General features: G+C 29.8%; 2 protein-coding genes across 2 annotated transcripts in view; one reads left to right on the top strand and one right to left on the bottom strand.

Annotated features, from left to right (window-relative positions):
- The window catches only part of LOC123296856 (vesicular glutamate transporter 1-like), a 108,652-nt gene that overhangs the window by 28,716 nt on the left and 54,684 nt on the right, over positions 1–25,252 (top strand). The window lies entirely within an intron of this gene.
- On the bottom strand, positions 9,444–11,969 carry LOC123296857. Its single transcript, XM_044878534.1, has 4 exons — positions 11,823–11,969; positions 10,654–10,868; positions 10,556–10,591; positions 9,444–9,805 (listed from the first exon to the last, which is right to left on the bottom strand). The coding sequence occupies exons 1-4, from the start codon at positions 11,893–11,895 to the stop codon at positions 9,500–9,502; spliced, it is 630 nt and encodes a 209-aa protein (XP_044734469.1). The 5' UTR covers positions 11,896–11,969; the 3' UTR covers positions 9,444–9,499.

Here is a 25,252-nt window from a genome sequence, read left to right as displayed (position 1 = left end):
TTGAAAATGATCAGATCATGTTGTATACACCATGGAAACTGATCCTCTTCTCGTCATCATCAAGGAATCCCCGAGGCTTCTGTAGTATATTGTCAACAACTAACAAATAAACTCCCTGCATTTAGTAAAGTTACATGTTTGTAAGTTATATATCATATATAAATTTATTGTGGTTTTAGTGTTTGCATTCAAGTTCTACACGTTGACGATCATGTAGAATTCTGACCATTCAAATAACTTTTATTTTGTAAAATATGCCTTCGGATGTAGATATTTCGGCCAATACTTCAGACTACTGAGAATTTTTTTCTGCATTAAATTACAGGAGTTATTTTATTATTTAAATAGGTTCAGTATCACGCACTAAATGTAAATGCACAAAATCCTTACAAACATGGAAGGCGGAGGAAATACCTCCATTTTAACGAAACTGTTTTAGGCTTTATCTTCATAACCATGCAATTTAGACCAAAAATGGTAATAGCCTTTATTGTAGATAATTAAATTGCCTACCTTAATTGTATACTAATTTTTTTTTTTAAAGTTTAGTTTTTTAAGTTTAAACAAAGTTTTAAGTTTTTATCATTTTCTTGTTTAAACAAATATTAGAAGACATGTCGGTCAAATAGTTAATAAGTAAATCGCCATAGTCGTATAAGTCATAAACGGTTAGTGATACAAAAAAATTATGATACAAAAACGGTGGGTAATTTTATTATCTACAGTAAAAGTTCTTCCCATTTTTGGTCAAAGTGCACGGTTATGGAAATATATCCTAAAACGGTTTTCCTTAAAATAGAGGCACTAAAATAACATCACGACTTTCATTAACTGAATTTATTGCTATTTCATACAAACGACTTCTATGTTATCAGTCAATATAGACACTACTATGTTCCACTGTTTATTTTATATGTTCTAATGAGGACATATGTGGAACAAGTCACAGGGTCAAGAAATAATAAAATATTTTGCTTCATAGTATTCATTGTATGTATATCATTGCGAGTATTCTTTGAGAATTTCTACCACATGAGTATGAAAGCTAGCGTGATCGAATAAAATATACTTTCTTTGCAAACTTCTTTGAAATACTATTTGTAAACTATTTTTAGACACTAGTAAACATTTGGCCGATCTGACTCTCTTCATTCCCTCTCTTGATATTTTCTAATGGATTAGGATTCAATATTACACATTTTTACTACCTAGCACCTGACGGCTTGTGAAGTTAAAAATTCTGTCTGAGTATATTGTCAACAAATTTTGACGTTGAATCTCTTGGTGGTTTAACCCACGGATAGAAATTATCCACGTTCTATCATTTTTAAAATTAAGATATGACGGCGGAGGCAAATTTGTTTTTCTTTTTTTAGTGCTGCAGCAAGCAAAAACGATTTTTCTAAGGTTTCTAGTATATATTAGGTAGCCAAAAAAGGGACCTGGGACCATTTCTTATAGATTGTAAAAATTTATTCAAACAAAGATTCAAGCCTATGCCAGTAATTTTCATTCCAAGCTATACTTCGAAAAATAACGATTATCGATTTTATTCAACTCATAAACTGTTTCCGATTTGCGTTTATATTAACGGTAAAGAATGGAAAATAGATATTGAAATAATTGAAATGACTGTCTTCTAGACTATTGTCCTAACTCATTTTTTAAATTGAATATCAGCCTATAAAATGTCTTCTACTAAAAGATGGTGTTTGTTAATCAAATGTTAAACGTTTTGTTATTCAAATTTTCGTGTTGGACTTAAATAAATAATCCAACAATAATATTATATAGATAATATGAAAAGTACATTTTGTTTGATTCAATAGTAGCTTAAATTCTTTCATCATTAGTGGACTGTGAAAAGCACTGTTGTTATATACGTTCAATACATATAACATACAACAAAACAAGTGAACAGAACGGTATAAAACATATAACAACCACAACGAGAGATTTTCATGTTCATTCCTCTCTAATCCACAAATATCACCTGTCAGTCTGTCAAACATGCCTTGTTTATTTTATTTACAAATCACTTCATTTAACTGTCATATCTTTCTATTTTTTTATGTTTTTCAATATTATCGATTTTGGTCATTATTTTTTTATTACAAAAATTATCTTTCGTTTCAAAAAATTGTTTCATTTGCAATACAATTTTAAAAATTGACATAAGTCATACTCCAAGCTAGTGTCTTTGGCCCATAGTTAATGTATTTTCATATCATCTGTACCATTTCTTTTCGTTTTGAATGACTAAACTGTAATAGGATTGTTGTATAAAAAGGGATTTATTCTGCTTTTTAGACAAAAAATCGACAAAAGCCCCAATTGTGCAAAATTTGTAAAAAAAAAAAAAATTATAGAAATTATTTCCATTATTGATCAATTTTTGACGAAAAAACTGTTTTTTTTTTTGTCTAGTTTAATTTTTTCTTTTCACAAAAACATTTTTTTTTATTATGCCCAATTTTGACATTTAGGGACTAGAAGACGATGTTACTAACAAAATTTTATGTTTTTGTTTCTGACTGAAAGCGATGCTAGTAGAGTATAAACTGATTTTTGCAGCTATCACCAACAACGTGTTGTAGGTGGAGGGGGTAGCTAAATCGATCGCAGCGCTGTATCTTACAAAATTAACATAAATTATGCGTTTTAATTAAAAATATGACTACTTACTTGAAAATGGTATAGGGCATCTAAAATAAAAATTGTTGAAAAACAACTATTAGTTAAACTTGTTGCATTAGAAATTGAGAAATAAGTGAAGAAATTGCACCAATTATATTTTTAAATGTAAAATAACACAATTACTTATTTAAATTTTTTTTAAATAATATTAAATTTTCAATGTTAACCTTATATGCAATCCATAGAATTATATATCCATTCATATAATTATATTAATAAAGTAGTGTATAGTAACCATCGACACAAATATGTGCCTATGCTGATGATATTGCGCTCATTTCAAGGACCAAACATAGACTTATCGAGATTTACAGAGAACTAGAATAAAGAGCTACAGTGGTCGGCCTCGTAATCAATGATGACAAAACTCAATACATGATCGCGTCAGCTAATAAAACTCAAAGACCAATAGACATTGAAATTGACAACAGAATCTTCAAGGGAATTACATCCTTCAAGTACCTTGGGAATCTGATTAATAATAATGCACAATGTTTAACATCTATCCAAGAACGAATACAAGATGGATTTAGGGCGTATTATGCAAATATTAGTCCGCTGTAGAACAAACTCCTAAACCGCACTGCGAAAATACAACTTTACAAGACTTTAATCCGACCAGTAGTGACGTATGCCGGTGAAATATGGACGCTGACAGTGGCTGATAAAGAAGGATTGAGAAGTTTCGAAAGAAAAGTCATCAGAAAGATATATGGAGGCGTCAAAGTAGGGGACGAATGGAGAATCCGATACAACTCAGAAATTGACGACCTTTTACAAAAACAAGACATTGTTCGTTTCATCAAGTCACGAAGATTACAGTGGTTTGAACACATTCAACGCATAGGATGGGGTCCCAAGTCAAAAAATAGGACGCAATGGAGGTCGATTGTTGAGGAGACCAAGGCCCACACAGGGCTGTAGCGCCGTTTGATCGATCGATCGTTACCATGGAAAACGCGGTGTCAATAGTAGAAAAAATAAATAAATTGCATAATATAATTTAATGTTTTTTTGCCATAAATAATAGTATCTCCAAAAATCAATCTAAAAAATGTCGATTTTTTGCCTAAAAACAAAAGACTCCTTAATTAAAGGAACATATCTCTTTATATGTTAAATTTAAGCAATACTGTAGGTTTAAAATAATTTTTTAATTTTGGGTTGTAAAATGAGTAGTTATTTGAAATTCCATTCAAGCAGGACGAGTTTATAATCCTGGATTATGAATATAGGTATTTTAAAATATAAGGATACTAATTATATTAGACTACTTAATTTAAGCACATCAATTGTCTCAAAATTTTTTTTTATAATCATAAATATTACACAACAGAATTTATATTCATTTCAACATCGAATATCTCTGTATGTTTATAATAATCCTATTATAGTATATTCAACCAAAGAGAAGATGAATCTCTCTTCAGCAAAAAGATATGAACATACAACAAAATAATAAATCCCTTGTTTCGTCATACAAGTAGAATGTTTACTTATGGATGAATATCATGTTTTTCTATGTTCTATCCTATATGAAAAGAGTAAAATGTATACAAATCCTTCGATTGAAATGTCCTTCAACCGGAGTATATAAACTGACGAAGAAAAAGAACCAGAAAATTCATCGTGTTATGAAGATAACAAAAAAAAAATGTATGAGAGTATTGTTAAATTTTTTGGAATATAAATCTTTTCAACAAATCGTGGTTTCTTTTTTCATATTACTTTTGAATGAAACAATAGTTCTAGAAATATTAAAAAAAAATTTATTTAGAAAATATTCCTTAGTTTGAAGATGCATGTCGCCCTATTAGCTCAGTTGGTTTAGGCGTAACCAATTCCGACCGCGGTATGCTTAGGGAAGGGGGTTCGAAAATTAGTGCATGGTATATGCATGAAAGAGGTGCACTCAACCTCTGAAATTGAGAAGTTGATAAATGAAATTATCAGCGGAAATGTGGTAAAACACATATATGGTATCACAATGGGCTCTATAGCCTAAGTGTGACTTTCGTGGACAGCCAATATAACCTAACCTAGTAGATGCATATATTCATGTAACTTTAAAATAATTTTCATAATTTCTCAATAAAATACTTTTCTGTTTCGAAACAGAGGAATTGAAAAGGCATCATCATAATCATCTTCAAGATTAAACTAACCTGAAGAAATCTGACACCTATTATACTCCTTGTTTTCTTATCTTTTATCGTTAAATTTTATCATTTAAACGTCTTCAGTACTAAGCACACTTTTTCAAGTATGTTCCTTTTTGAGAGAATGGCCGAATATCTTCCTATAACGTAGTAGTTGGTTGTGATTTTCTATCTTTGTGATTCACCCCGGTATCGCAGTTTTCTGTTATACGACGGTTTTCTAATTATCTAAGTCTTTTGCTATTAATTCTTTTGTCGATTTTGTCATGTTTCACCCTGCATATCTTGTTTGACTTTTCTTATGAAAATCTCCAATGAGATGCTGCTTTCTTGTGTAGACTTGTGGAGGTATTTTTTGTGACGGAGACTTCAGTCTCAAATACCCATACCAGGTTTACATTCATTTGTTCCGCCAGCTCATTTAAGGATGTACGGCAGTCCTGTGCTACCTTTGACGTTAGATAGACTAAGCTGAAGGATTTAAGAGCTGCTTGGCTGTCGGTGAAGATTGTATTGTCCCTGCACCTAAGGATGTTCAGTGTTATACATTCATATACCTCATGAATAGCCACCACTTCCGCTTACACGCTACAGTGATCCAGCATCCGAAATGATGGACGCAGATCGAGATCTCCAGAGAAGATCCTACAAACCACCCTCTTCTCTAACTTAGATTCGTATTGCTTCTCTCGGATGAATACATTAAAGTATTCCGCTTTTATAATTTTATAATTACTAACAAAATTTAATTTTGTGTTTCAGTTAACAAAATGTTTTCTTATCAATTTTTAAGCATTGCATAACAAAATATAGAAATTATAACGAAAAACTATAGCAAATAGAAAGGAAATTTATTCAAATTCAAGAAACACATTTATATATTTCTCTATCGTTTATTCAAACAGTAAATAAACAATAATTCGTGCCAATATACATTTTATTGAGATTTATAAAATTTCTATATATAAATCTTTTATATCATTCACAAAGAAACTAAGAAATAGAATATTATATTGAATCTAAAAGAATACAAATATCGAAACGTAGAAATAATACCTATTGTATAAATTCTATTTTATGATAATAGAAGACAATATTGAATATTGAATCAAAAAATAATATTAAAAATATAAAGTATTTAAACAGTTTTGCCGTTGCTAACACCGAATCAAATATTATCCCTGATAAAAAAGTCCGATTTATGAATCGGAAATTCAACCAATCGGAATGAATAGGAATTTAATAAGAATGGGTTGGAAATTTGAATCAGAATTGAATTGGACTTTTTTATCAGGGATTGTAATAATTTTAAAAAGAAATATCTGAAATTCCACCATCTTAAACTAAACTCTTGAAAACGTTATCTCATAGCAATTACAGCAAATAATGTCTTTGGTTGTCTTAGGTTATCAAGAACTAAGGAAAAAAGTAAGGTCTTTGTATATGCAATATTTATATATAAAGTTGACGCTGATGTTATATTTGTTTACTTAAAAGCCTTGATTATGACGTATGATGACTTAGGGTAAACTAAAACCCATCCATAACAATATATCTATGAGAAAGAAGATTCAACACAAAAATATTGTTAATATTGTCAAAGTTTGAAGCACTATTAAAATATATATTTGATTTTATATAGGGAGTATATAAATACTGTTGTCTGTTTAAGTCAATAGCCAGTAGCAAATCTGCTATAGTAGTCAATAAATAAATATTGCAGAATCGCAGAATCACTATTTCTATGTGTAAAAGATAACTACAGATATTTATTAATATCGAAATACTTAAATTTGAATATGAAAGTCTACGTGAATGCTGTAAAATACACTTAGCACAAAAAAAATCACCCCTTTAAAACGTATATAAACATATAAATTTTTCCTCGTTTTCTATCGCTTTGTGTCGATGGTGAGAATGATAGCAAAAGTTAACTTGTATTTTTCTAAGAATTTTGAAAGCATGCACTGGGCGCAAAATTTTTTTGCTAGAAATCTTATGCATAAATTCGAAAGATTGTTTACTTAGTAGAGTATATTGAAATATAGTGGTACCACACATAGACATTTTAGATTATATTTACCAGTAAAACAACAAAAAATTTTGGCGATTATAGCCCTAAAGGAATATTTTTTTGGTAAAACATTTTCAGAAAGTTTCTAAAGTAGGCTAAATTTGTTAAAAATATGAGACGCTAAAGGACTCTGTAGACCCAATGCTTTCCGAGATAAAGCCTTTCAAAATTTATCGACGTAACTTTAGACGTTAGAGCTAACGTCAGATCCGGTAGTTCTGATTTATAGCAGACTTGTTTAAGATGTTGTCCCAATGAATAATCCAAGTTTGTGACCTCGAGCAACGAACGCAATTTTGTCAAAAAATCGAAAAAAACAGATCATTTTTCTCGGAGATTGAGATGTTTGAAATTTTCAAATATTCCAGAGATTTTTTTGGCGATATCTCAAATAAAAACCATTATATCACCTAATGGATTCAATTTTCAAAAGTTATTTCAGTCAAATAGATATCTGTTTTGCTGAAAAGGCTATAAAAATTTAATTATATATTAATTCCGAGAAAATGATAAATTGCTTTGTGTTTGTCCAACCAAATGAAAATTGTACCATGTAAATATTTCAATAAAGTTTGAAAAACTTCTGTAAAAATACTAATCATAAAACGAAATATATAATTTTAATTCATTCTTCAGTTCAAGGTTTTAATAAATTTTCAATGAACAAGTAAAAAAATAAAATAGTTATTTCATGATTTAATATGTTTTTATAAACACGATCACATGATTAATAATAAATACAGTAAAAATCAACACAATATGGGATTTTTTGAGTCATCGATTTGAGAGATTTTGAGTATGATGTCAGCTAAAAATACAACTTTGAAAGTACTAATATTAAAATTAATCATCCAGGTGATTGTTAATCTTAGGATAGTGAACCAGGATGCAACCAAGGATGGAAATATAATGCAACACTACATATGTTCAAGCGCAACGTTTCGGATTCAATTGATACTTTCTCAAGCGCTAGTTGGTTGAAAAGATGAAACGTATTTGTTGATAATAAATTGTAGCTTGTAATAATTTTCAAAGCTTGAGAAAGTGTTTCGTAAAAGCTTGAGATTTTAAAAAAAATTTATCATTACCACAAGCTTAAAATTTTTAATTTAACTGTATAAAGTAGAGTGGCTAACACCTCACATAAAAAACGATTTTTGCATCTTTTTCTGAATACCCTCAACTTCTGATTACAGTCAACAAAAAGCTGCGTAATTGAAGGCAGTAATCTGCATAATGTCGAGAAATAAAAGGATATATATATATATAATTAAATGAGTAAATAATGCTAAAGGACTGCGACAATATGAATTGACAAGACTCCTACTTATAATAAAGTCCTGTAGAAGCTTGAAAGTACTTACCCAATATGAAAAAAGCTTGACTTATCAAGATAAGTATTATTAATAAAAAATAAGTAACATAAAAACCAGCCATTACAAACCGATTTTTTAGAATTGAAGACACACTTCTTACAATTTGTTCACGATCCATTTTGATAAATTTACGAATACTATCCATTCTCTTTTATCATTTAGAGTATTATTTAAAAAACTGTCAGAATTGAAATACTATGGGGTGAAAATGTTCTCATAGCAAACTTATAACCTAAATAAAAATTTAAAAAAAACAAGTGAAAAGAAACAATTGACCGAGTTAATTGTTGAAATACCATGTATAGGAAGTGTTGATTACTCTGTAACATTACACATACATACATGTCACACACACATGACTGGCATTCCCATATAAAATACTATACGATTTGCGCATAATTTTCGCTTTCACGGGTAAACAGTGATGTTTACGAAAAAATGTTTCAAACAAAAGTTGCTTATTTTTTGATAAGAAAAAATTTTTACCTTTAAACTTTTGTTCTATCTCTAACGATTTAAAATATGGGTCCTACGGACTCAAAACCCATTTGATCTATGTTGCTCATTTACGAACTGGGCCTCACTTTTTACGTCCTGAGTACGCTGTAAAAATTTGAGCTTGACATCTTTTTTCGTTTTTGAGTTATCGTGCTCACGGACGGACGGACGGACGGAAACCGGAAATGGACTAATTAGGTGATTTTATGAACACCTGTACCAAAATTTTATTCATAACATCAATATGTTTAAGCGTTACAAACTTGAGTCGAACCTAAGTATATATACCTTGCATATTACCTTATATATATGCATGTCATAAAAAAACAGATTTGATGGATTCTTTTGTGGCATCGTTCTTCTTAAACGGTCATTTGATCGAGAGTGTTCTTAGCTATTTTTCAAGAAAATCTGCTCAGCTGTTTGAAGGTCATCACACTGTTCAACTCAAGCTTGAGACCTAACAAAGAATATTATCGATCAGGTTACTTTCAAACAAACAAAAAATCAAAATTGGGTCACCCGTTTAGGAACTAATTTGTTACAGAAAACACAGACTCATAGATACATTTTCACACCCCTTTTTTTGGTCGGAGGTTAAAAATATACTGAGGGTTTTAATAAAAATAGCTTAGGCAATGATAGTGCACAACAACATTTATTTTGTTTAAAAACATATCCTACAAAAGACAAGTTTACATATCTTCCGGCTTCTTGTCCAACATATCTCTTAGTTTAAGACAATCTTTGTTATCAGCTTTAAATTTCTCAGCTGGGCATTCTTTCATTATTCCACGCATTTGACAATGTAAAAATCCACCGGCTTCAGCATTAATATCAGAATCAGGGTTCTTTTCCTTGAATTTTGCTGCCATTTGTTTTCCTTCCATGATACAATTATCATACTGGTCTTCCATTTGTTTTCGTCGCCAGTCATCAGGATCTTGTTTTGCAAGGATCTCCTTGAATTTTGCTTTGTCAGCTAATCCACTGGAGGTGAGCTTTAAACCATAAAATTGTTCTTTTAAATTGTAATTTGATATTCGATGACTATTATTAAAAATGAATAATAATTTTTATTACGGATACAGCTGTGTCGTTCATAAAGAGTGGTCATACTGAATTTTTGAGAATTTTTCAGATACGTTGTTTTTGAAAAAAAAAATGATATTGCGAGAGATAATAATGAAAAATATACCTATTTTTGTCCTCGAGTATAAATAATTCGAATACAAGTGTGTACTTATATGTAAATAAATAGTCCGGCATTTTGATTTTATTAATAACGGGAAAATCATTTTTCCATTCGACAACCGGTGGCTTCAGATAGAAATACGATAGTAGGATGTTCAAATGTTGGAATGTATCGCCTAATAAAAACAGTCTTCTCTTCTAATTTTCTAAAATTTATATTAGATATCATGAAAATTGCATCTGAGATATTGCGTGGATGGTAGTTATCTACAATTGCTCAATTTCTTGAATGATTTAATTTTTTAATTTTTAACTACCTGCTTTCTATTAAATTATTTTGGTAATTAGTGTTTAATCATCTCATCTACTGTGGAAGTGATTCAAACAAGGTTAAATCTTTACTGATAGTGGTAAATGGCTTTACTTTAGACATATAGTAAACGTCAGTCACTTCCACTTGTAAGGATATAACCATGGAGGAACTATTTACTGACAATGAATTGATACAAGTAATTTTAATACAAAATAATTAAATGAAAAGGACATATATTGCTTACCATTCCAGTTTCTGTCAACATACATTGCACAAATTTCTAAAAAAAAAAACCAAATTTTTAATTTTCATTGAATTGTAAAATTTTTTTTATTATTTTACCATTCCAAATTTCATCATCTCTTCTTTGCTCTTTGGTTCCCCATCTTTCATTACACTTTCACCACATTTTTTCATTGTTGCTAAATTTTCTTCGCTAGGTTTGTCACCACAACAATCCATTTCATGTGGTGGTGGTTCACGCTTGAATCGTCGCCCCATGTGGTCATGTCCCCTATCACTTAGAAAGTCTGTGAATATTTCTATTGGAAAGCCATCTAGAAAATATTACAAATTTACTTTTTATAAAAATAAATTTCTTTTTAAATATTATTTTTATTTCAATCAGCAATGTCGGAAACGGCTCTAACGATTATCATGAAATTTAGTATGCGGGGAGTTTTTGGGGCGAAAAATAAATCTCACTTTTATCTCGGAATCTTTACTCTCGGAAACGGCTTCAATGATTTTTATGAAATTTAGTATGAAGGGAGTTTCGAGGGCAAAAATCGATCTAGCTAGGTTTCATTTTTAGGTAATGTTGCCGTATCTCGAAAATTTTAATCTTGGAAGCGGCTCAAACGATTTTTCGAAATCGTCGTTTTATCAAGGAAACTTTAATCTTGAATTTCCAAAAAAAGTTCATCCAGATACTTTTATATTAATTTAATATCAAAATATAACTAGTACTATAAAAAATCCAAAAAATTTAAAATTTATTTTTTCAGTATCATTAGGACTAGACTCAGCCAAATTGATTTAGATGAATATGTATCACAATATTTCTTAGTATTCTGAATAAATATTTTGAAAATGTAGAAAATTTGACTGAAACACATTAACTTCCAAAATCGATAATATATTATGTGAGGTATCATGAAGAAACACTTTAATCAACATTTTTGGAAGAACACACAATTTTTTTAAATTGATTGACTTGACAAGTTATTTTTCATAGTTACGCCACTGTTTCATAAAAAACATCAATTATAATATAAGACTTTGACGCTTAAATTTGTATATAAAATTTAGTAAACAAACATGAAAAATTAAAAAATAAGCTAGTGTTGATTAGCAAAACAAACAAAAAATTGGTTGGAGTTATAAAAATTACACATTTTGTCTTGAGCACTTAGTGGGTGAAAGTGCTTGGCATAAATCCAACAGACCAGGATTCGACCCGTGGTATGTATTATTATCAATTCTCTTTAATTATTTTTTGAAAAACTTACCACCAATACTAATGCCATAACTTTGGCTAATAGACACTAGCACAACAATCACCAAACAGGTAATTCGTAACATACTTATAGCTAATTAATTAATTAAATGTAAATAGATATTGAATAATTTTTAACGTATGATAATATCCATGAATTTGTCGCTGGTATTTATATGAATACATGTGGGAAGTCCATTAAACGCATCGGATATGATTATTTTGAATGAAAATATAAAAAGTTTTTATAAAATTGTCATCAGATTAAATTTTTTTTAAAGAGACAATTGATATTAGTTTTTATTATTTATAAATTAACTTTCATGTGAATCATATGAAATTGTATTAACCAAGTCAAAATAAGTCATGGTGGAAATTACCCTTGGAGGTCGTCTTAGAAATTTTCTGATTCGCAAAATTATTCTGATACTGGTGATCTACATTTTGGTCCATTTTTAACCCCCGAATAAAAAAGGAAGTTGTTATAAGTTTATGATGTATGTGAATCTGTTATCTGAGTATCTGCGTATCTGTGTGACTCTTGGGGCTCTTAAGGGGTGAATCGATTTCGATTTTTTAAATTTAATTAATATTCTCGATCAAATTACTTTTCTTACAAAATAATCAATCGCTTAGACGTCCTCCAAATTTGACTGCCTATATAATGGTAACAATTCCTCGCAGCGCCCTATTGAAAGTAAAAATTTTAAGTTGATCGGATAATTTTTTCAAAAGATCACATTTTTTGAAGGTCACATACGCACTCATATTTTAAAAGTTGTATGTTTTTCGGGGGTAAAACAAAAACTTTTTACCAGAATGGAAAATTGTTAGTTAAATTATGATTTAATAGATTGATAACAGATGTGCACGTTTTCATGTAAGAGTTTATCGGCTTGCTTGACCTGACCATGCTAAAAACTTAAAGATTGTTGGTAATCCCGAAACAAACAGATTTTATGAAAATGAAAATATTGATTGCTTTGTTTTAAACAATATTGATGATAGAGATTAGTTTTTCTTTTCTATTTATTAAATATTTATTTTATTCGTTTAGTAACAGGATGTTCATTTTAAAAACAAAAATTCCAATTGCGACTTGACCTTTGAACACCAAAACAAATACTTTGAAAATAACATCTAAATATTTTTGAAATTTATCAATTAAATTAAAGTATTGGTATAAACAAAACATCGTGAAGATGTCAACTACATTTCCAATTTTTTCAAGGAAAAATTGGGTTATTTTCGATGAGTTTATTATTTTCTATGCATTGGACTGGACTTGCAAATTTACTTAAAAAAAGCTAATATGATTTGAATAATATACAAATAGTTCAAGATTTAAAAATCGACGTTCAACGAATAATTCAATTAATAAAATTGGTGTAGTTGAAAAACTACGTCATAAAAAAAAAATTTAATAATATTTTGGACACAACATTACTTCAATCTCTAAGCAACAAAATAAAGCATTATTTATTTTGAATTTTTGTTATTTAAATTTTGCAAAGTATTACTCTTATTAAATGAGTTTTGCATTCAAAACTTACTTACCTTCACTCTCCACATGAAAGTCATATGATGGGCAAAAATATTTATTTGTACTTTTAGACCGTGAGCTCATAATGAAGCAAAATTGTTATGATTCGTTTTGTCTGTTATTTGGAGGATTAAGAAAGACAAGTTTGGTTGTTAAAGAGAATAGAAAAAAAAATACACACATATATAACCTGTTTATTTATTATTTATTATAAAGAGAATTGAAAAATCCACGAATCTAAGACACGTGGGTTCAACTACTTATATGTGTGAATTTTATTCAAATATCCTTTAATGAATAAAGATAAGTTTAGTAATTAAAAAAATTAGTTTCCATAAATTCGACACTTGAGTCGTAATTTAAACCTTATTTTACGTGTTCATCGAACTTATTTTTATCAATTCTCCAAATCTCAGTCAAAAAGGAACATCGAAATTTTGTTAGAATATGGACCCATGGTCTATATGAATTACAGATTTCCTATGTGAATAAACATATAATTTTTACTGAAGGTTATACAAAGATTTATTTTTTTATTAATTAAATTAATAACTATGAAAATTATTACCTGACACATTAGCATCAATGGTTTGGCGTGAATGATTATTTCATTCATTTTTTAATTTCTATGACAGTTAGTACTTACCTATTATTATGTATATTAATCCTTTAAAATTATATTTATCACTTTTTCCTGATAAAAAAAAAAACAATAATTTAAAAAATGAATAATTTTAAATAGACACTAAACTTTTTGCTTAAAGAATCATGATAAAAACTTAATTATTTTTCGCTATAATTTATAGTCACGTGTATGAATGAAGCCACGGATAAACGCTAGTGTCATAATTGTCAAACGGGTTTTTTGTTTAAATAAAAATTAAAAATTATTAATTTCATAATCTGTTTTTATTGTCATTCCAACAAAAATAAATTTTCCCAACAAACTTTTTTAACAAAAGTCATTTGTCTTCATTAATGTTATGAAGCCTCAGAAAGCACTTCATATAATATGATATGATGTTGGAAAGTAGTTGCTGCGTGTATCATCACACAGTCAGAATATTCACCTCATACCTCGCTTAAATCTGGTATTACCCCAATGTTTCTGCTACCACGCTACCAACACGCTTGTTACATGAACATTATAATCAACTGACTGTGACTGATTCATTTGCCGCCACAGAATATTTTCACTAAGTCAGCACAATATTTTGTGTCGTACATTTTGTGTGTCTATCTGTCTATCCGTATTATAAAATCTCATCCCCAAAATTATGAAATATTAAATATAATATTCAGTTTAAACGAACCACAAATACGATTAATATTAACAAAGATTTAAAACCAGATAATACTTTGGTTTAGATAATGTTTTGTGTGAAAAGGTTTTGAAATAAATTTAAAACTGGATTCTCTTTCTCCTCTATTTCAACCAACCTTTTTCGATTACCAACTAAAATCTCGAAACTTTTTCCCTTTTGCTTTGAATTAAGCTATGTTACGGGAAACGTAGCTTAATCCAAAGCTTTGAGTACAAAAGGGCCGTGTATAGATTTTTCTAACCACTGTACTCTATTAAATCATATTACTAAAAGATACCTTCAATGAAATTAAAAAGAGACAGTCAAAAGAGATATGGCAGTATTGAAATGATTGTGGTATAATCTTCTCATAACTTTTTGCCGAAAATCGATAACAGTCAAAATGCAAAAAGACTACTAAATCATAGGAAATATACCTTGTATATTTAACCGGTCACGGAGGGGAAATTGTACTCTCGTTATCAAGAAGAAAAATGGGGGGGAGGGGAAATCCTGCGGTGAATGCGACGAGGAAGAAGAAGCAATAAACGATTGGAAAACCGATGGTTTAATATATTAGACATATTTTCTAAATAGTCTGAAAAAGCGACGGAAATAGACATTGACAAGAAAACGGGCTTTACTAATTTTAAATGGGCTAAGAGTTTTTAATTTTAAATGGGCTTCCGGCCTCTAAATTAGTATCAACGTTGCCGAATAAGCCCTACAACCTAACAAAAACTTACTTGGGCTGAGCCTTGAAATGTGGTAACATGACTTGCTTTGGTTTGACGGCCTACATCTGTTACTTATAGAATTTATGTCTACGAATTTATGGCACGGGAATTTACAACTTTTTTTGTGGCCACAAACCAAAATATAATCTTGGACTCAGCAATAAAAGAAAATTTTGACTCTCCCCCATATGTGCTAGTGGGTTTTAACGACTTTTACATGCTAAGCGAAACATTAGCGAATATGTTTCCAAAGAATATGCAATTTGTATTTCACATAAACTTGACTTTACACATCATAAATTTACTAACTACGAAAACCACCCTTAAATGTTTCGAAGGGTTGTTTTAGTATATAATAATGAGTACGATATATTAATTGCAATGATTACATATACCGTTGAATAACGATATATTACAATTTATACATATCATACTAATAGTCTTATGATTTTCTTGAAAAATCAATGTCAAATTTCAATTCTGCAAACAAACTCATAACTGAATTATGTTGGTTTTGAATAATGCAATTTTAATTGGTGAAACTTTACTTCGATGAAGCGTTAGTATTTAAAACTATGACACTACTTAGTCAAGATATACCCATCAACGTATGCTGTCATTTATACAAAAATCTCCAAAAATTGTTTTCTGCTTTAAATATGCTTAGACTACCAACGGAAAATTGATATGTTTTCTAAGATTTCTCCAAAAATAGTCGGTTAAAATAAAAAAATGATTTAATTTAAAGTGAAGAAATAACGAAATTATAGCACAAAAAAACCCGATGTGGCCGAGTAACTAATGATGTATGAGTAGTGAGCACGGTATTTGGAACACAAATTTAAAACAAAAAATTATTGTATATTGTATATGTTATAACTTTACAATTTTCTTTTTTTAATATTTTACTTTCGAAATTTCGAAAACCAAAGCACATATCGAAAAATTTGTATGCTTTTTTTTCGTCTACATTTATGAAGTTATAACAAAATAATAAAAGTTGAAAATAAAGTACAAATAATTTCAACCACAAGTCTAAACTTCCCTTGGCGCTCGTACTACCTTAATGAAATACGTTAGTTTTCGTAGAGGAAATAAATAATATAATTGACATAAGCTTGAGTCTCTTATTGCGCCACGTTTCCATTGCAGCAGACGTCACTGTCAGAAGGGAAAGGAAACGATGACCTACCTCTGTCACTGCCCTGCTCGCTTGGAATCTGCTAACGTGGCTTCAGTGATTCGGAAATCTTGTTCGGCGAGTTATTTTTCATGTATTACAAGCACAGCCTGAGTGTTCCGTAGACAAGGAACAATGGTGTTTATAAAGAAACACAATCAATAATTTCTTTGTTAAGATATCTTATTGGAGAAAAGAAGAGAAGATCTACTTTCAAAAACAGAATCTCTAAAAAGCAATCTTTTTCATCAAATAGACAAGAACTTTCTCCATATCATAAAACCAATCAATTGTTTAAAAACGATATTCATCAAACAATTTAATTTATATAAAAAGCTTTACTACTACTATATCAGTTTGATTTGTGGTTATGTAGTCCATTTATTAAAAGCACTTGTTTTAAAAAAAATATGAATGGTTTCTCATTCAAACCCATCAACCCACTCTCCTCTAAATATATAAATGTGTATATGTAAATAAATTTACAAACATGTGTAATATTGAGTAATATATATATAGGGGGACTTGGGGAAAAGATGAAAAACACTCAGACCCTTTAATATAATACTATTCTATACGTACTTAAAGCTTTTTGCAATGAATTTATTGTTGTATATAAAATGTAACTCAATTTGTACACCAACAAAACTTTTAAACATTATATTACCACCCGGTTACATTTTAAAATCAACCACTATATATGCCACTATAAATTTTAAATGCTTTTAAAGGGCAAATACTAACGCCCATTTTTTGGGATATAAATTTTTATAAATAAATACTATTTAAATCAATTTCAATTTAAAATTTTATTAATTTTAACATATCGTTTCGAGTACCTTGGAAGCGTAATACAAGCGGTGCAGTAGATGTAGAGGTAGTTTTAAGCGACATAAAGTCTCTGGTAGCTGTTATAAATTTTCAAAGTTCTCGATTTTTAACACGTAGAGGATAGGAATCCACACTGTTTAAAAGGTATTTTTAAACATCTTTAGTTTACGAAAAAACAATCAGCTAAGGCAACTTTTTTACAAATATTTAGTCTAAAAGTGAATTGTACAAGCGACAACGTTATACACTTAACTTCTGTACTATGACCATGTGCTGCTTGTTATACCGTGTATACTTTGAAAGCACATTTCTCTATAAATGTTAAACCTACAGTAAACAAAGTCTACAGTAAAGTAGACTAGAGTCTGTTAAGCCTACAGTAAGCAAGTGAAAACAAACACTGAGTTCACTGAGTTAATTGATGAAATACTCTGTATAGAATGTGTTGAATATCTGCTTGCATGTGAATATCTGCTAGCTGTGCTTGCATTAATTTTTTTTTAAATAAGAAGAGTTTAAAAAACCAACCACTAGTTGAAGCTATCTACAAATTTTAAACTCCCTATATTTTATAGTTTTAATTGGCACCAAAATTTTATCTTAATTTGCGCCCTCACGGCTAAGCAGTGACGTTTACGAAAAAATTTTTCAAACAAAAGTTTATTTTTTATAAGGAACATTTTTTACATTTTAACATTTTGTTCTATCTGTAACGGCCTTTTTAATTTTTTTTTTATTATCGTGTGAAAAAACCGGAAAGCGGGCAGACAAACAACCGGAAATGGATTTTATGAATATTTTGTTCGCAGCATCAATATTTTTAACTGTTATAAACTTGGGACTAAACTTAGTATACCTTGATATGTTTTACATATATACAGAGTATACAAATGTTGATGATAAAATGCAAGAAAAAGTATTTCCTAAAGTTTTTCTTATTACAAAAATTTAAATTTTCTTATTATACGAGAAATTTTGAAAATTAAATACTATGTTAACTTCAGCCGTATCTCGTTAATGGTGCATCGAAACAAAGAACTCTTTAGAACTTTTCGATTTATTCTGACTTGACAAACTTGTCTCTGGGGATTCATTGTAGCTTATGATATATTCTTATCATATACTATTAGAAGAAGTCGAGCAAAACATAAAAATTTAGTTGATTTGAAGTCTTATGTAATAGTTTTATCGTAAAAAATTTTCCTGATAGTTAATAAAATTCAATTAACTTTAAACAATAATTTCTATTCAAATTTGATAATTACATTTTATCAAAACAAGCATTAAATGCATTGAAAATAATAATATCATGCATGTAATATATCCATGATACATACATGTGATGATGCATTCTCAATAAATGGGAATTACATTTAGATATAAAAATATATATATAAAAGATCTGTTGAATATAAAAAGGAGATTCTGATATGGTTTAGCTGATTTCCCAATGGATTTGTGTCTGTGAAAAAAATATATGTAGAGAAGTCTACACTTGAATGGTCGCTTCATTCATGGTTGAAAACATTCTCAACCCTGTATTACTACTTGTAGTTTAATCATAATGAAAAAAAAAAATTAGCGGAAAAATTGTGTGTCTAGATTTTACGTACTGTGTACTGAATTTTTGAAATTCTTTAGAAAAATTTATAAAGTAATTTAAATACTCCAATTGTTCGTGTAGTCAAGGACTCAATTTCCTATAGTTTCCATTAGTTCGAAGGACCTTGACATAACAGAATTAGTGATAGGCAGTCATGGAGAAATTTAAATTTTTAAACTAATTATAGTACCAATGATAAAAATTTTTTAATTTGAAAATTGAAATTATTAAGACAGAAGCAAAGCCCGACCACGTTTCGCTGTGATTTTGTCTGATATTAATTGTTAGAGGGGTTAATAAAAATTATCAAGAAATAAATTTGATATTTATATGACTTTCATCCAAAATTCATTTATTTTTAAATAGTCGTTCCCGTGAACATTTTGGGATGGCAAGTATGTAAAAACATTTTTGGCTATAAAATATACAACGACCTGAAATACCTACCACCGGCGAGGCCCCAAAGATACAGCTAGAAAAGGTCCAAAGTTTGCAAACACAAGCATCAATAGGCATCCGTTTGTGAAATGTAATCTGCTCGTAAAAGACTAACAAAGGAACGCTCTAGTAGTACTATAAGACAGATATGGTCGTCTTATAATCGTAGGCATTCGGCAGATTTCATCTCGTTTCTCGTTTCTATAAACAAAACGTTCCTGTTTCTACAATAGCCTGGCGGAAGGCACGTTGAACGACTGGGACTACCAGTGCATCACGACTATTGCAGGAGCTCCCCCAATGGAGAAGATCTGGTGGAAGACCTTTCTGATCTGTAGTCCGTTGACGTCAAAAACCATTCCTGTTCCTCTACCGCTCCAAATGGTTGATAGAGTAGTGGCCGGGGATGATCCAACCTACTTTTCGGTATCACAGCGGACCCTATACTCTTCACTACAGAACAGGCCTAACCTAAAAAGCCCTACAATTTTTGTTCAAAACCTTTTTTCGAAAAATGAATACGAAACAAGCTAAGAGTTTTAATCATATAACAACCCTCTAAGTAGATTGATCCTTCCAGTTACCTCGTTCCCCCACACGATGAGTAGTTTTATGACGGAATATAAACAATTGTTATGTCCACCATAATTTACTCGAAGAATTATTATAGGCATTAAATACAAAAAAATTCAATGAAAACAAAATAATGATAAGTAATAATACACAAAGTGAAATGAATCTACAACTGTTGACATCCAAACTCTGACGACATATTAATTCTAAGTGACTTGTAAAAGAAGAAAAATGGACAAAATGCAGTTTTTATGTTACTATAGGGACACAAACTTATACACATATAGTAGAAATCACTATTAAAAAGGTTTTCTTTTTCGTTCAACTTTTTTAACTCTGTAAGTTCTCTATTATTGTTTAAATATATAACTTATACAGGTTGGTCCAAGCTATAATAGCATAATTTCATCAAATGGACAAATAACGTTGAGTGTTGAAATTTTCAATAGAATTTTGAATTTCTGGCAATTAATGTCCCATGCATAGGTTATTGTATATGCATCGCAGATGGATTGCCGACACAGCTGTTTTGCCGCCACAGCAACAAAACCGTTAGTTCTTGAACAAATCAGTTTCCTTATACAAATCAGATAAAAGGCGTTTACCAGTTTTTCATAACTGAACTTTTACAGGCAGAATTGCATAAATGATTTGCATTTATCAATGCAGCGAGTCAAGAATTAGAGGTTATGGAAAATATTCAAAATGATATGTGGTTAAATTAAAGGCTATGAATAATAATGTAAAATGAAATATCAGATACAGGTATCTCAAAATGTGAAAACAGAAACAGTAACTCAAATCAAAACTATAATTTTAAGGATAATTTCAACAAAAAGTTATAAGAGTTTTAATAAACCATAAGGTGACATCAAAAGTTTTAAATCCGAAGTATCCTTGACTCATACTGTCAAATTTCCAATTTTTCTAAGCAAGCGTTTTGGGAATATTCACAAAATATATGCTTTTTCTTTTTAAATTTCAACACTATGTATCAAGAAAAAATATACTTTCCCCGTTATAAGTGTTTTGAACAATTGTCATTATTTTAACTTTATCTGCCATTTGACGAAGTTCTGCTGATATAACTTGAGTCATCCTGTATATAGATATTATATGGTATGTGATATGGTCGGAAGAATCTTGTATACTGTGGGAAAGGAAAATAAATTGTTATTTCGTCTTTTTCAAACACAAATCACACAACTTAAAATATATATAAATATAAAGGGCTATGTTCAAAGGGTTGCGTAGCATTTTGTACACTTTTTTTGCTATTTTGCATAAAAAGTTTATTCTACGGTATTTCTGAAGTTTAAATTCAACAAACGAAATATTGAACTTAATAATTGACGACAAAATGTTTAAATAAATCCGATTTGCATCGTTTTAGGCTTATTTAAACCTGACGAGAAAGCTTCTAACTACTTAGATCTCCACCAAATTTCGATTTACAATATAAAGCGTGTCCCAAAATTAACGCAAGAAGTAAATTTGATAGAAGACACAGCTTTTTATTTTACAGTTGCAATTTTTTTATTAATTCATAAAGTTTGCAGTATAAAGCTAAGTAAAAGTTTTATGTTGTTAATCTCTCCCCTCCCAAGATAAGGACATTTAAAGATATTTGAAACTACACTGTCTCTCGGGACTACGTAGTTGATAAATTTCTCCTTAAACTTTATTATTTTTGAAAATTTTTCCCAACAGTGTAAAGATGGTCTTTTTTCATGAAGTCATCCTTGCTTTTCTTATGAAATGAAGAAAAAAAGTTATTAAACACCTTTTCCAAGAGATACGTTACCTACAACTGTCATAAAATCTGGCAGAAATGGTGCCACTGGCTAATATCCGGTCCCATTGGTGAATTGTGGTTTTCTTAAGACACAAAGCAAAAATCCGCTCATTATTTTGGTCAAAATTATCAAATACATGATTCTCAATAGAATTTTGAATTCACTGTTACATGATGAAAAAACGATGCCGGTGACTAAAAGATGTTCCAAATTATATTCTTATTGTACATTCTCGATTATTATGTTTGATTTACCATTAATAATGATAATAATCCAAAATAAGGTACTGCAAATGGATCCCTGGAATCTAGACCAAGTGGTCCTGTACATCCTTTTTGAGAAAAACTTGTCACACGAAGGCGAGTTGTCTTCGGAGTACATATTGCGACTTGTACATATTTTTGAACTTTCAACGTGTACATAAATTATGGTTACTCGAAAATCTCCGACTTGATGTTGGTTCAAGAAAACTTGGAGATTGAAGTTCCTGTAAATACCAGACTCCCAGATGGAATTTTCATCAACGTAAATCATTACATACAGTAAATACGCCTTAATAACATATGTATCAAAATCTCATCAATCAAGAATCAATATACATTAAGGGATAACTTTCTGATTGACAATGTCAAAATGAAATAACATTAAAGACCTTTTTGACCACATAAATATGACCATACCGTTATCTTTACCAAGCATACAATTTATGTTTTTTTTCAATTTTATTTAAGGTATATTAAGATTGATTGAAAAGTGTACTTACAGAAAAATTTATCTTATTTATTCAACTTGTGAACAGTACCTTATAAAATATACTAAAATATAATGTTTAGGGTAGCTACGAATAATTTTGCCTCATCGGGAAATTTTGTATCACAATATTTTGGGTTTAGTTTAAATTATTTGAGAAATACGAAGGCTTAGATAACTTTTTGAGTATGATCTGATTGAGTAGCGAACAATAGATATAAAGTCATCCTACATATTTTGGAATTATTTGTAAGGATGTTAAAACCTGTCACTAACAACGTTATGCAATCTACATGACAGCCATAAGCCGGCTTTAACATTTACAAAAAAACAAAAAAAATAGTAGTGGTGGTCCATTGGACAGTTTATGCATTCATTTAAACAATATTGGTTTGAATTACTTTAGCTACTTAACATTCATCTCGACAACCACTGCAGCCCAGTTTTGGACTGTTACACGTATTTTAAGGTACCAGTGGTAGCAACGCAAAATGATTTTCCTAACATGCGTTGACCTAAGATAGCCTGACAATACTAAGCAAGGGCACTTTTGAAAAGCAAAGCCTCGGAAAATTTTAATAGCACCACTAGTTCAAAGTTGGTGCTTTTTTGAGGAATTATATCAAAAACAAATTGGTATGCAAAGAAAATAAAAGAAAATCAATGTGAACAAAGTAAACAAATAATACGTTGTGCGAAATCAACATGTTGCTGAAATTGAAATCGTGTAGGTAAAAACAACCGCAAAAATTGGCTTGAATCACTCGAACAAAATAAAGTTACTTGAGCTTGGGTGCTTGGTTACTTCTGCAAGTATCTTGACGAGGTTTAAATTAGTATACCTACGAGGTTCTAGAAACTTAATCTGTGTTAATTTTGCACTCTTAAATTCTTTTAGCTATCAAGCAATATTTAATGAATGAATTTTGAATGAAAATTGCAGAAGTTCGCTGCAGATAACTGATTTTCTCAATAGATTTTTTGTTGGAAGTAATTATCTTTTTTAATTGAATTTATATTAGGCTTTTGGTAGTAGTACATACTAAATTATCATAAATAATTAAAATAATAAAAAATAGCTCAGTCCGAGTTAAACAAAACACGCCAGTTTGTTTTCGTGCTTCGGGAACAGGTCTATAAGGAATATGATGATTTATTTTCTCGACAAAAAAAGAAAGCAATGATTCATTGTTTGCACATTAATTAATGAAAAGTATACCAATAACGAGAGCATCCTCAAACATTAATGGAGATATCCTGTCTTCTAGTGCTTAAGTACTTTCACAATACCAAATATGAAAGTTTCAAATTCTACTGTCACAATAGATTATAAATCATGTCTCTGATATATAAATGCGTACAATATTGATATTAAAAAATATTTGTCCCCTATTTAGAGATAGGGCGACTGATATTCGACTGAGTATATATTTCGATGTTTGGTAGCTACTATATGTTTAGTTTGTATCGTAACAACAACGATATTCTCATAAATTAGATTTTATAACATAACATGATTTAGTCATTTCAAGTTTGATTCAATTTTAGTCCTTTACTTAATTCAATCATATCAGTGACGTCACATAAACTGTCAACATACATAGATTGTCAACTGTTTGGTAGTTTTATCTTATGGTAGAGATTCATATAAAAAAATATGAGGTCAATATCCTTTGAAAAATAGAAAATCAATAAATTGTGATTATTTTGATTGAGGTAAGTTTTTTACTACTCAACTGACCCATTCATTAATCTTTACTTGCCCACGAGTTAAGACACTCGTCAATCCAAAATTTCATTATAACTCCTTGTCCTATCCTTTTGCTATCTTTCAGATTTCCAGAATGCGGAAGCAAGACACCTGGCTCAATCAAAATAGTTTTTAAAATCTAAGTCATTCCTTATTAAAATCTATTCAGCCATTCTATTCACCATAGCTACATTTCAGATAAAATAAATCTTATATGCCAATTTGTACTTAAGGCATCGTTCCTCCATAGAGATAAATCGATTAACCTTTGTATAATCAGGATGTTTTTGGCTGGGAGTTATGAAATACGTTAATCCTCATCTCTATATATTATAAGTGCGAAAGTAAGCATGTTTGTTTGTTTGTTACGCTTTCAGACTCAAACCAGCGAATGGTTTTTAATGAAACTGTACAGCAATATAATAATTTGACATTACCATTAATTAAAGATTTCTGTAAAAGTAGTCATTTGATATTACCATAAATTACAGATTTCTGTAAAAATAGTCAATATAAAATATTTCAAGGCCATCTTTTCTGATATACTCAATGAATAATTACTTAATGACTATTATACATTTAAAAAAATAGAAAACCATACAATCATTACCATTATTTCGAGTGTTATAGAAAGGGGATAAGCGAAAAAAAATGTTATTTTTGGTTAGAGTAAAAATTTAAACACACAATATCAGTCTCGTATTTTCTGAAGAAAATCACAAAAATAATATGTCGACAATATATTTTTAATAAATGGGTTTTTATTTATAAACATTTTCAGTTAAATTTTATTTTGAAAAAAGACCCTCCTATTTTTTTTTCTACACATTGAAAAATCACAATACCATAAAAATAAAATACTTGCCTTCTTTCTCATATCCTCGGATCTGTTATAAAATATATACAAATGTATATATGAAACCCTTTGTCATGTTTTT

The sequence above is a fragment of the Chrysoperla carnea genome, chromosome 3, assembly GCF_905475395.1.
Source record: "Chrysoperla carnea chromosome 3, inChrCarn1.1, whole genome shotgun sequence".
Taxonomy (NCBI): domain Eukaryota; kingdom Metazoa; phylum Arthropoda; class Insecta; order Neuroptera; family Chrysopidae; genus Chrysoperla; species Chrysoperla carnea.
The sequence above is the reverse complement of the archived record's forward strand: the minus strand, read 5'-3'. Positions and strand labels throughout refer to the sequence as shown.

What these genes read in the sequence shown, in the direction of transcription:
- LOC123296857 (XM_044878534.1), bottom strand. Translation starts at nt 11,895, where the DNA reads ATGTTACGAATTACCTGTTTGGTGATTGTTGTGCTAGTGTCTATTAGC. An exon ending in TTATGGCATTAGTATTGGTG is followed by an intron (nt 10,869 to 11,822) that starts GTAAGTTTTTCA and finishes AATATTTTCTAG; the next exon opens with ATGGCTTTCCAATAGAAATA. An exon ending in AGATGATGAAATTTGGAATG is followed by an intron (nt 10,592 to 10,653) that starts GTAAAATAATAA and finishes TTTTTTTTTTAG; the next exon opens with AAATTTGTGCAATGTATGTT.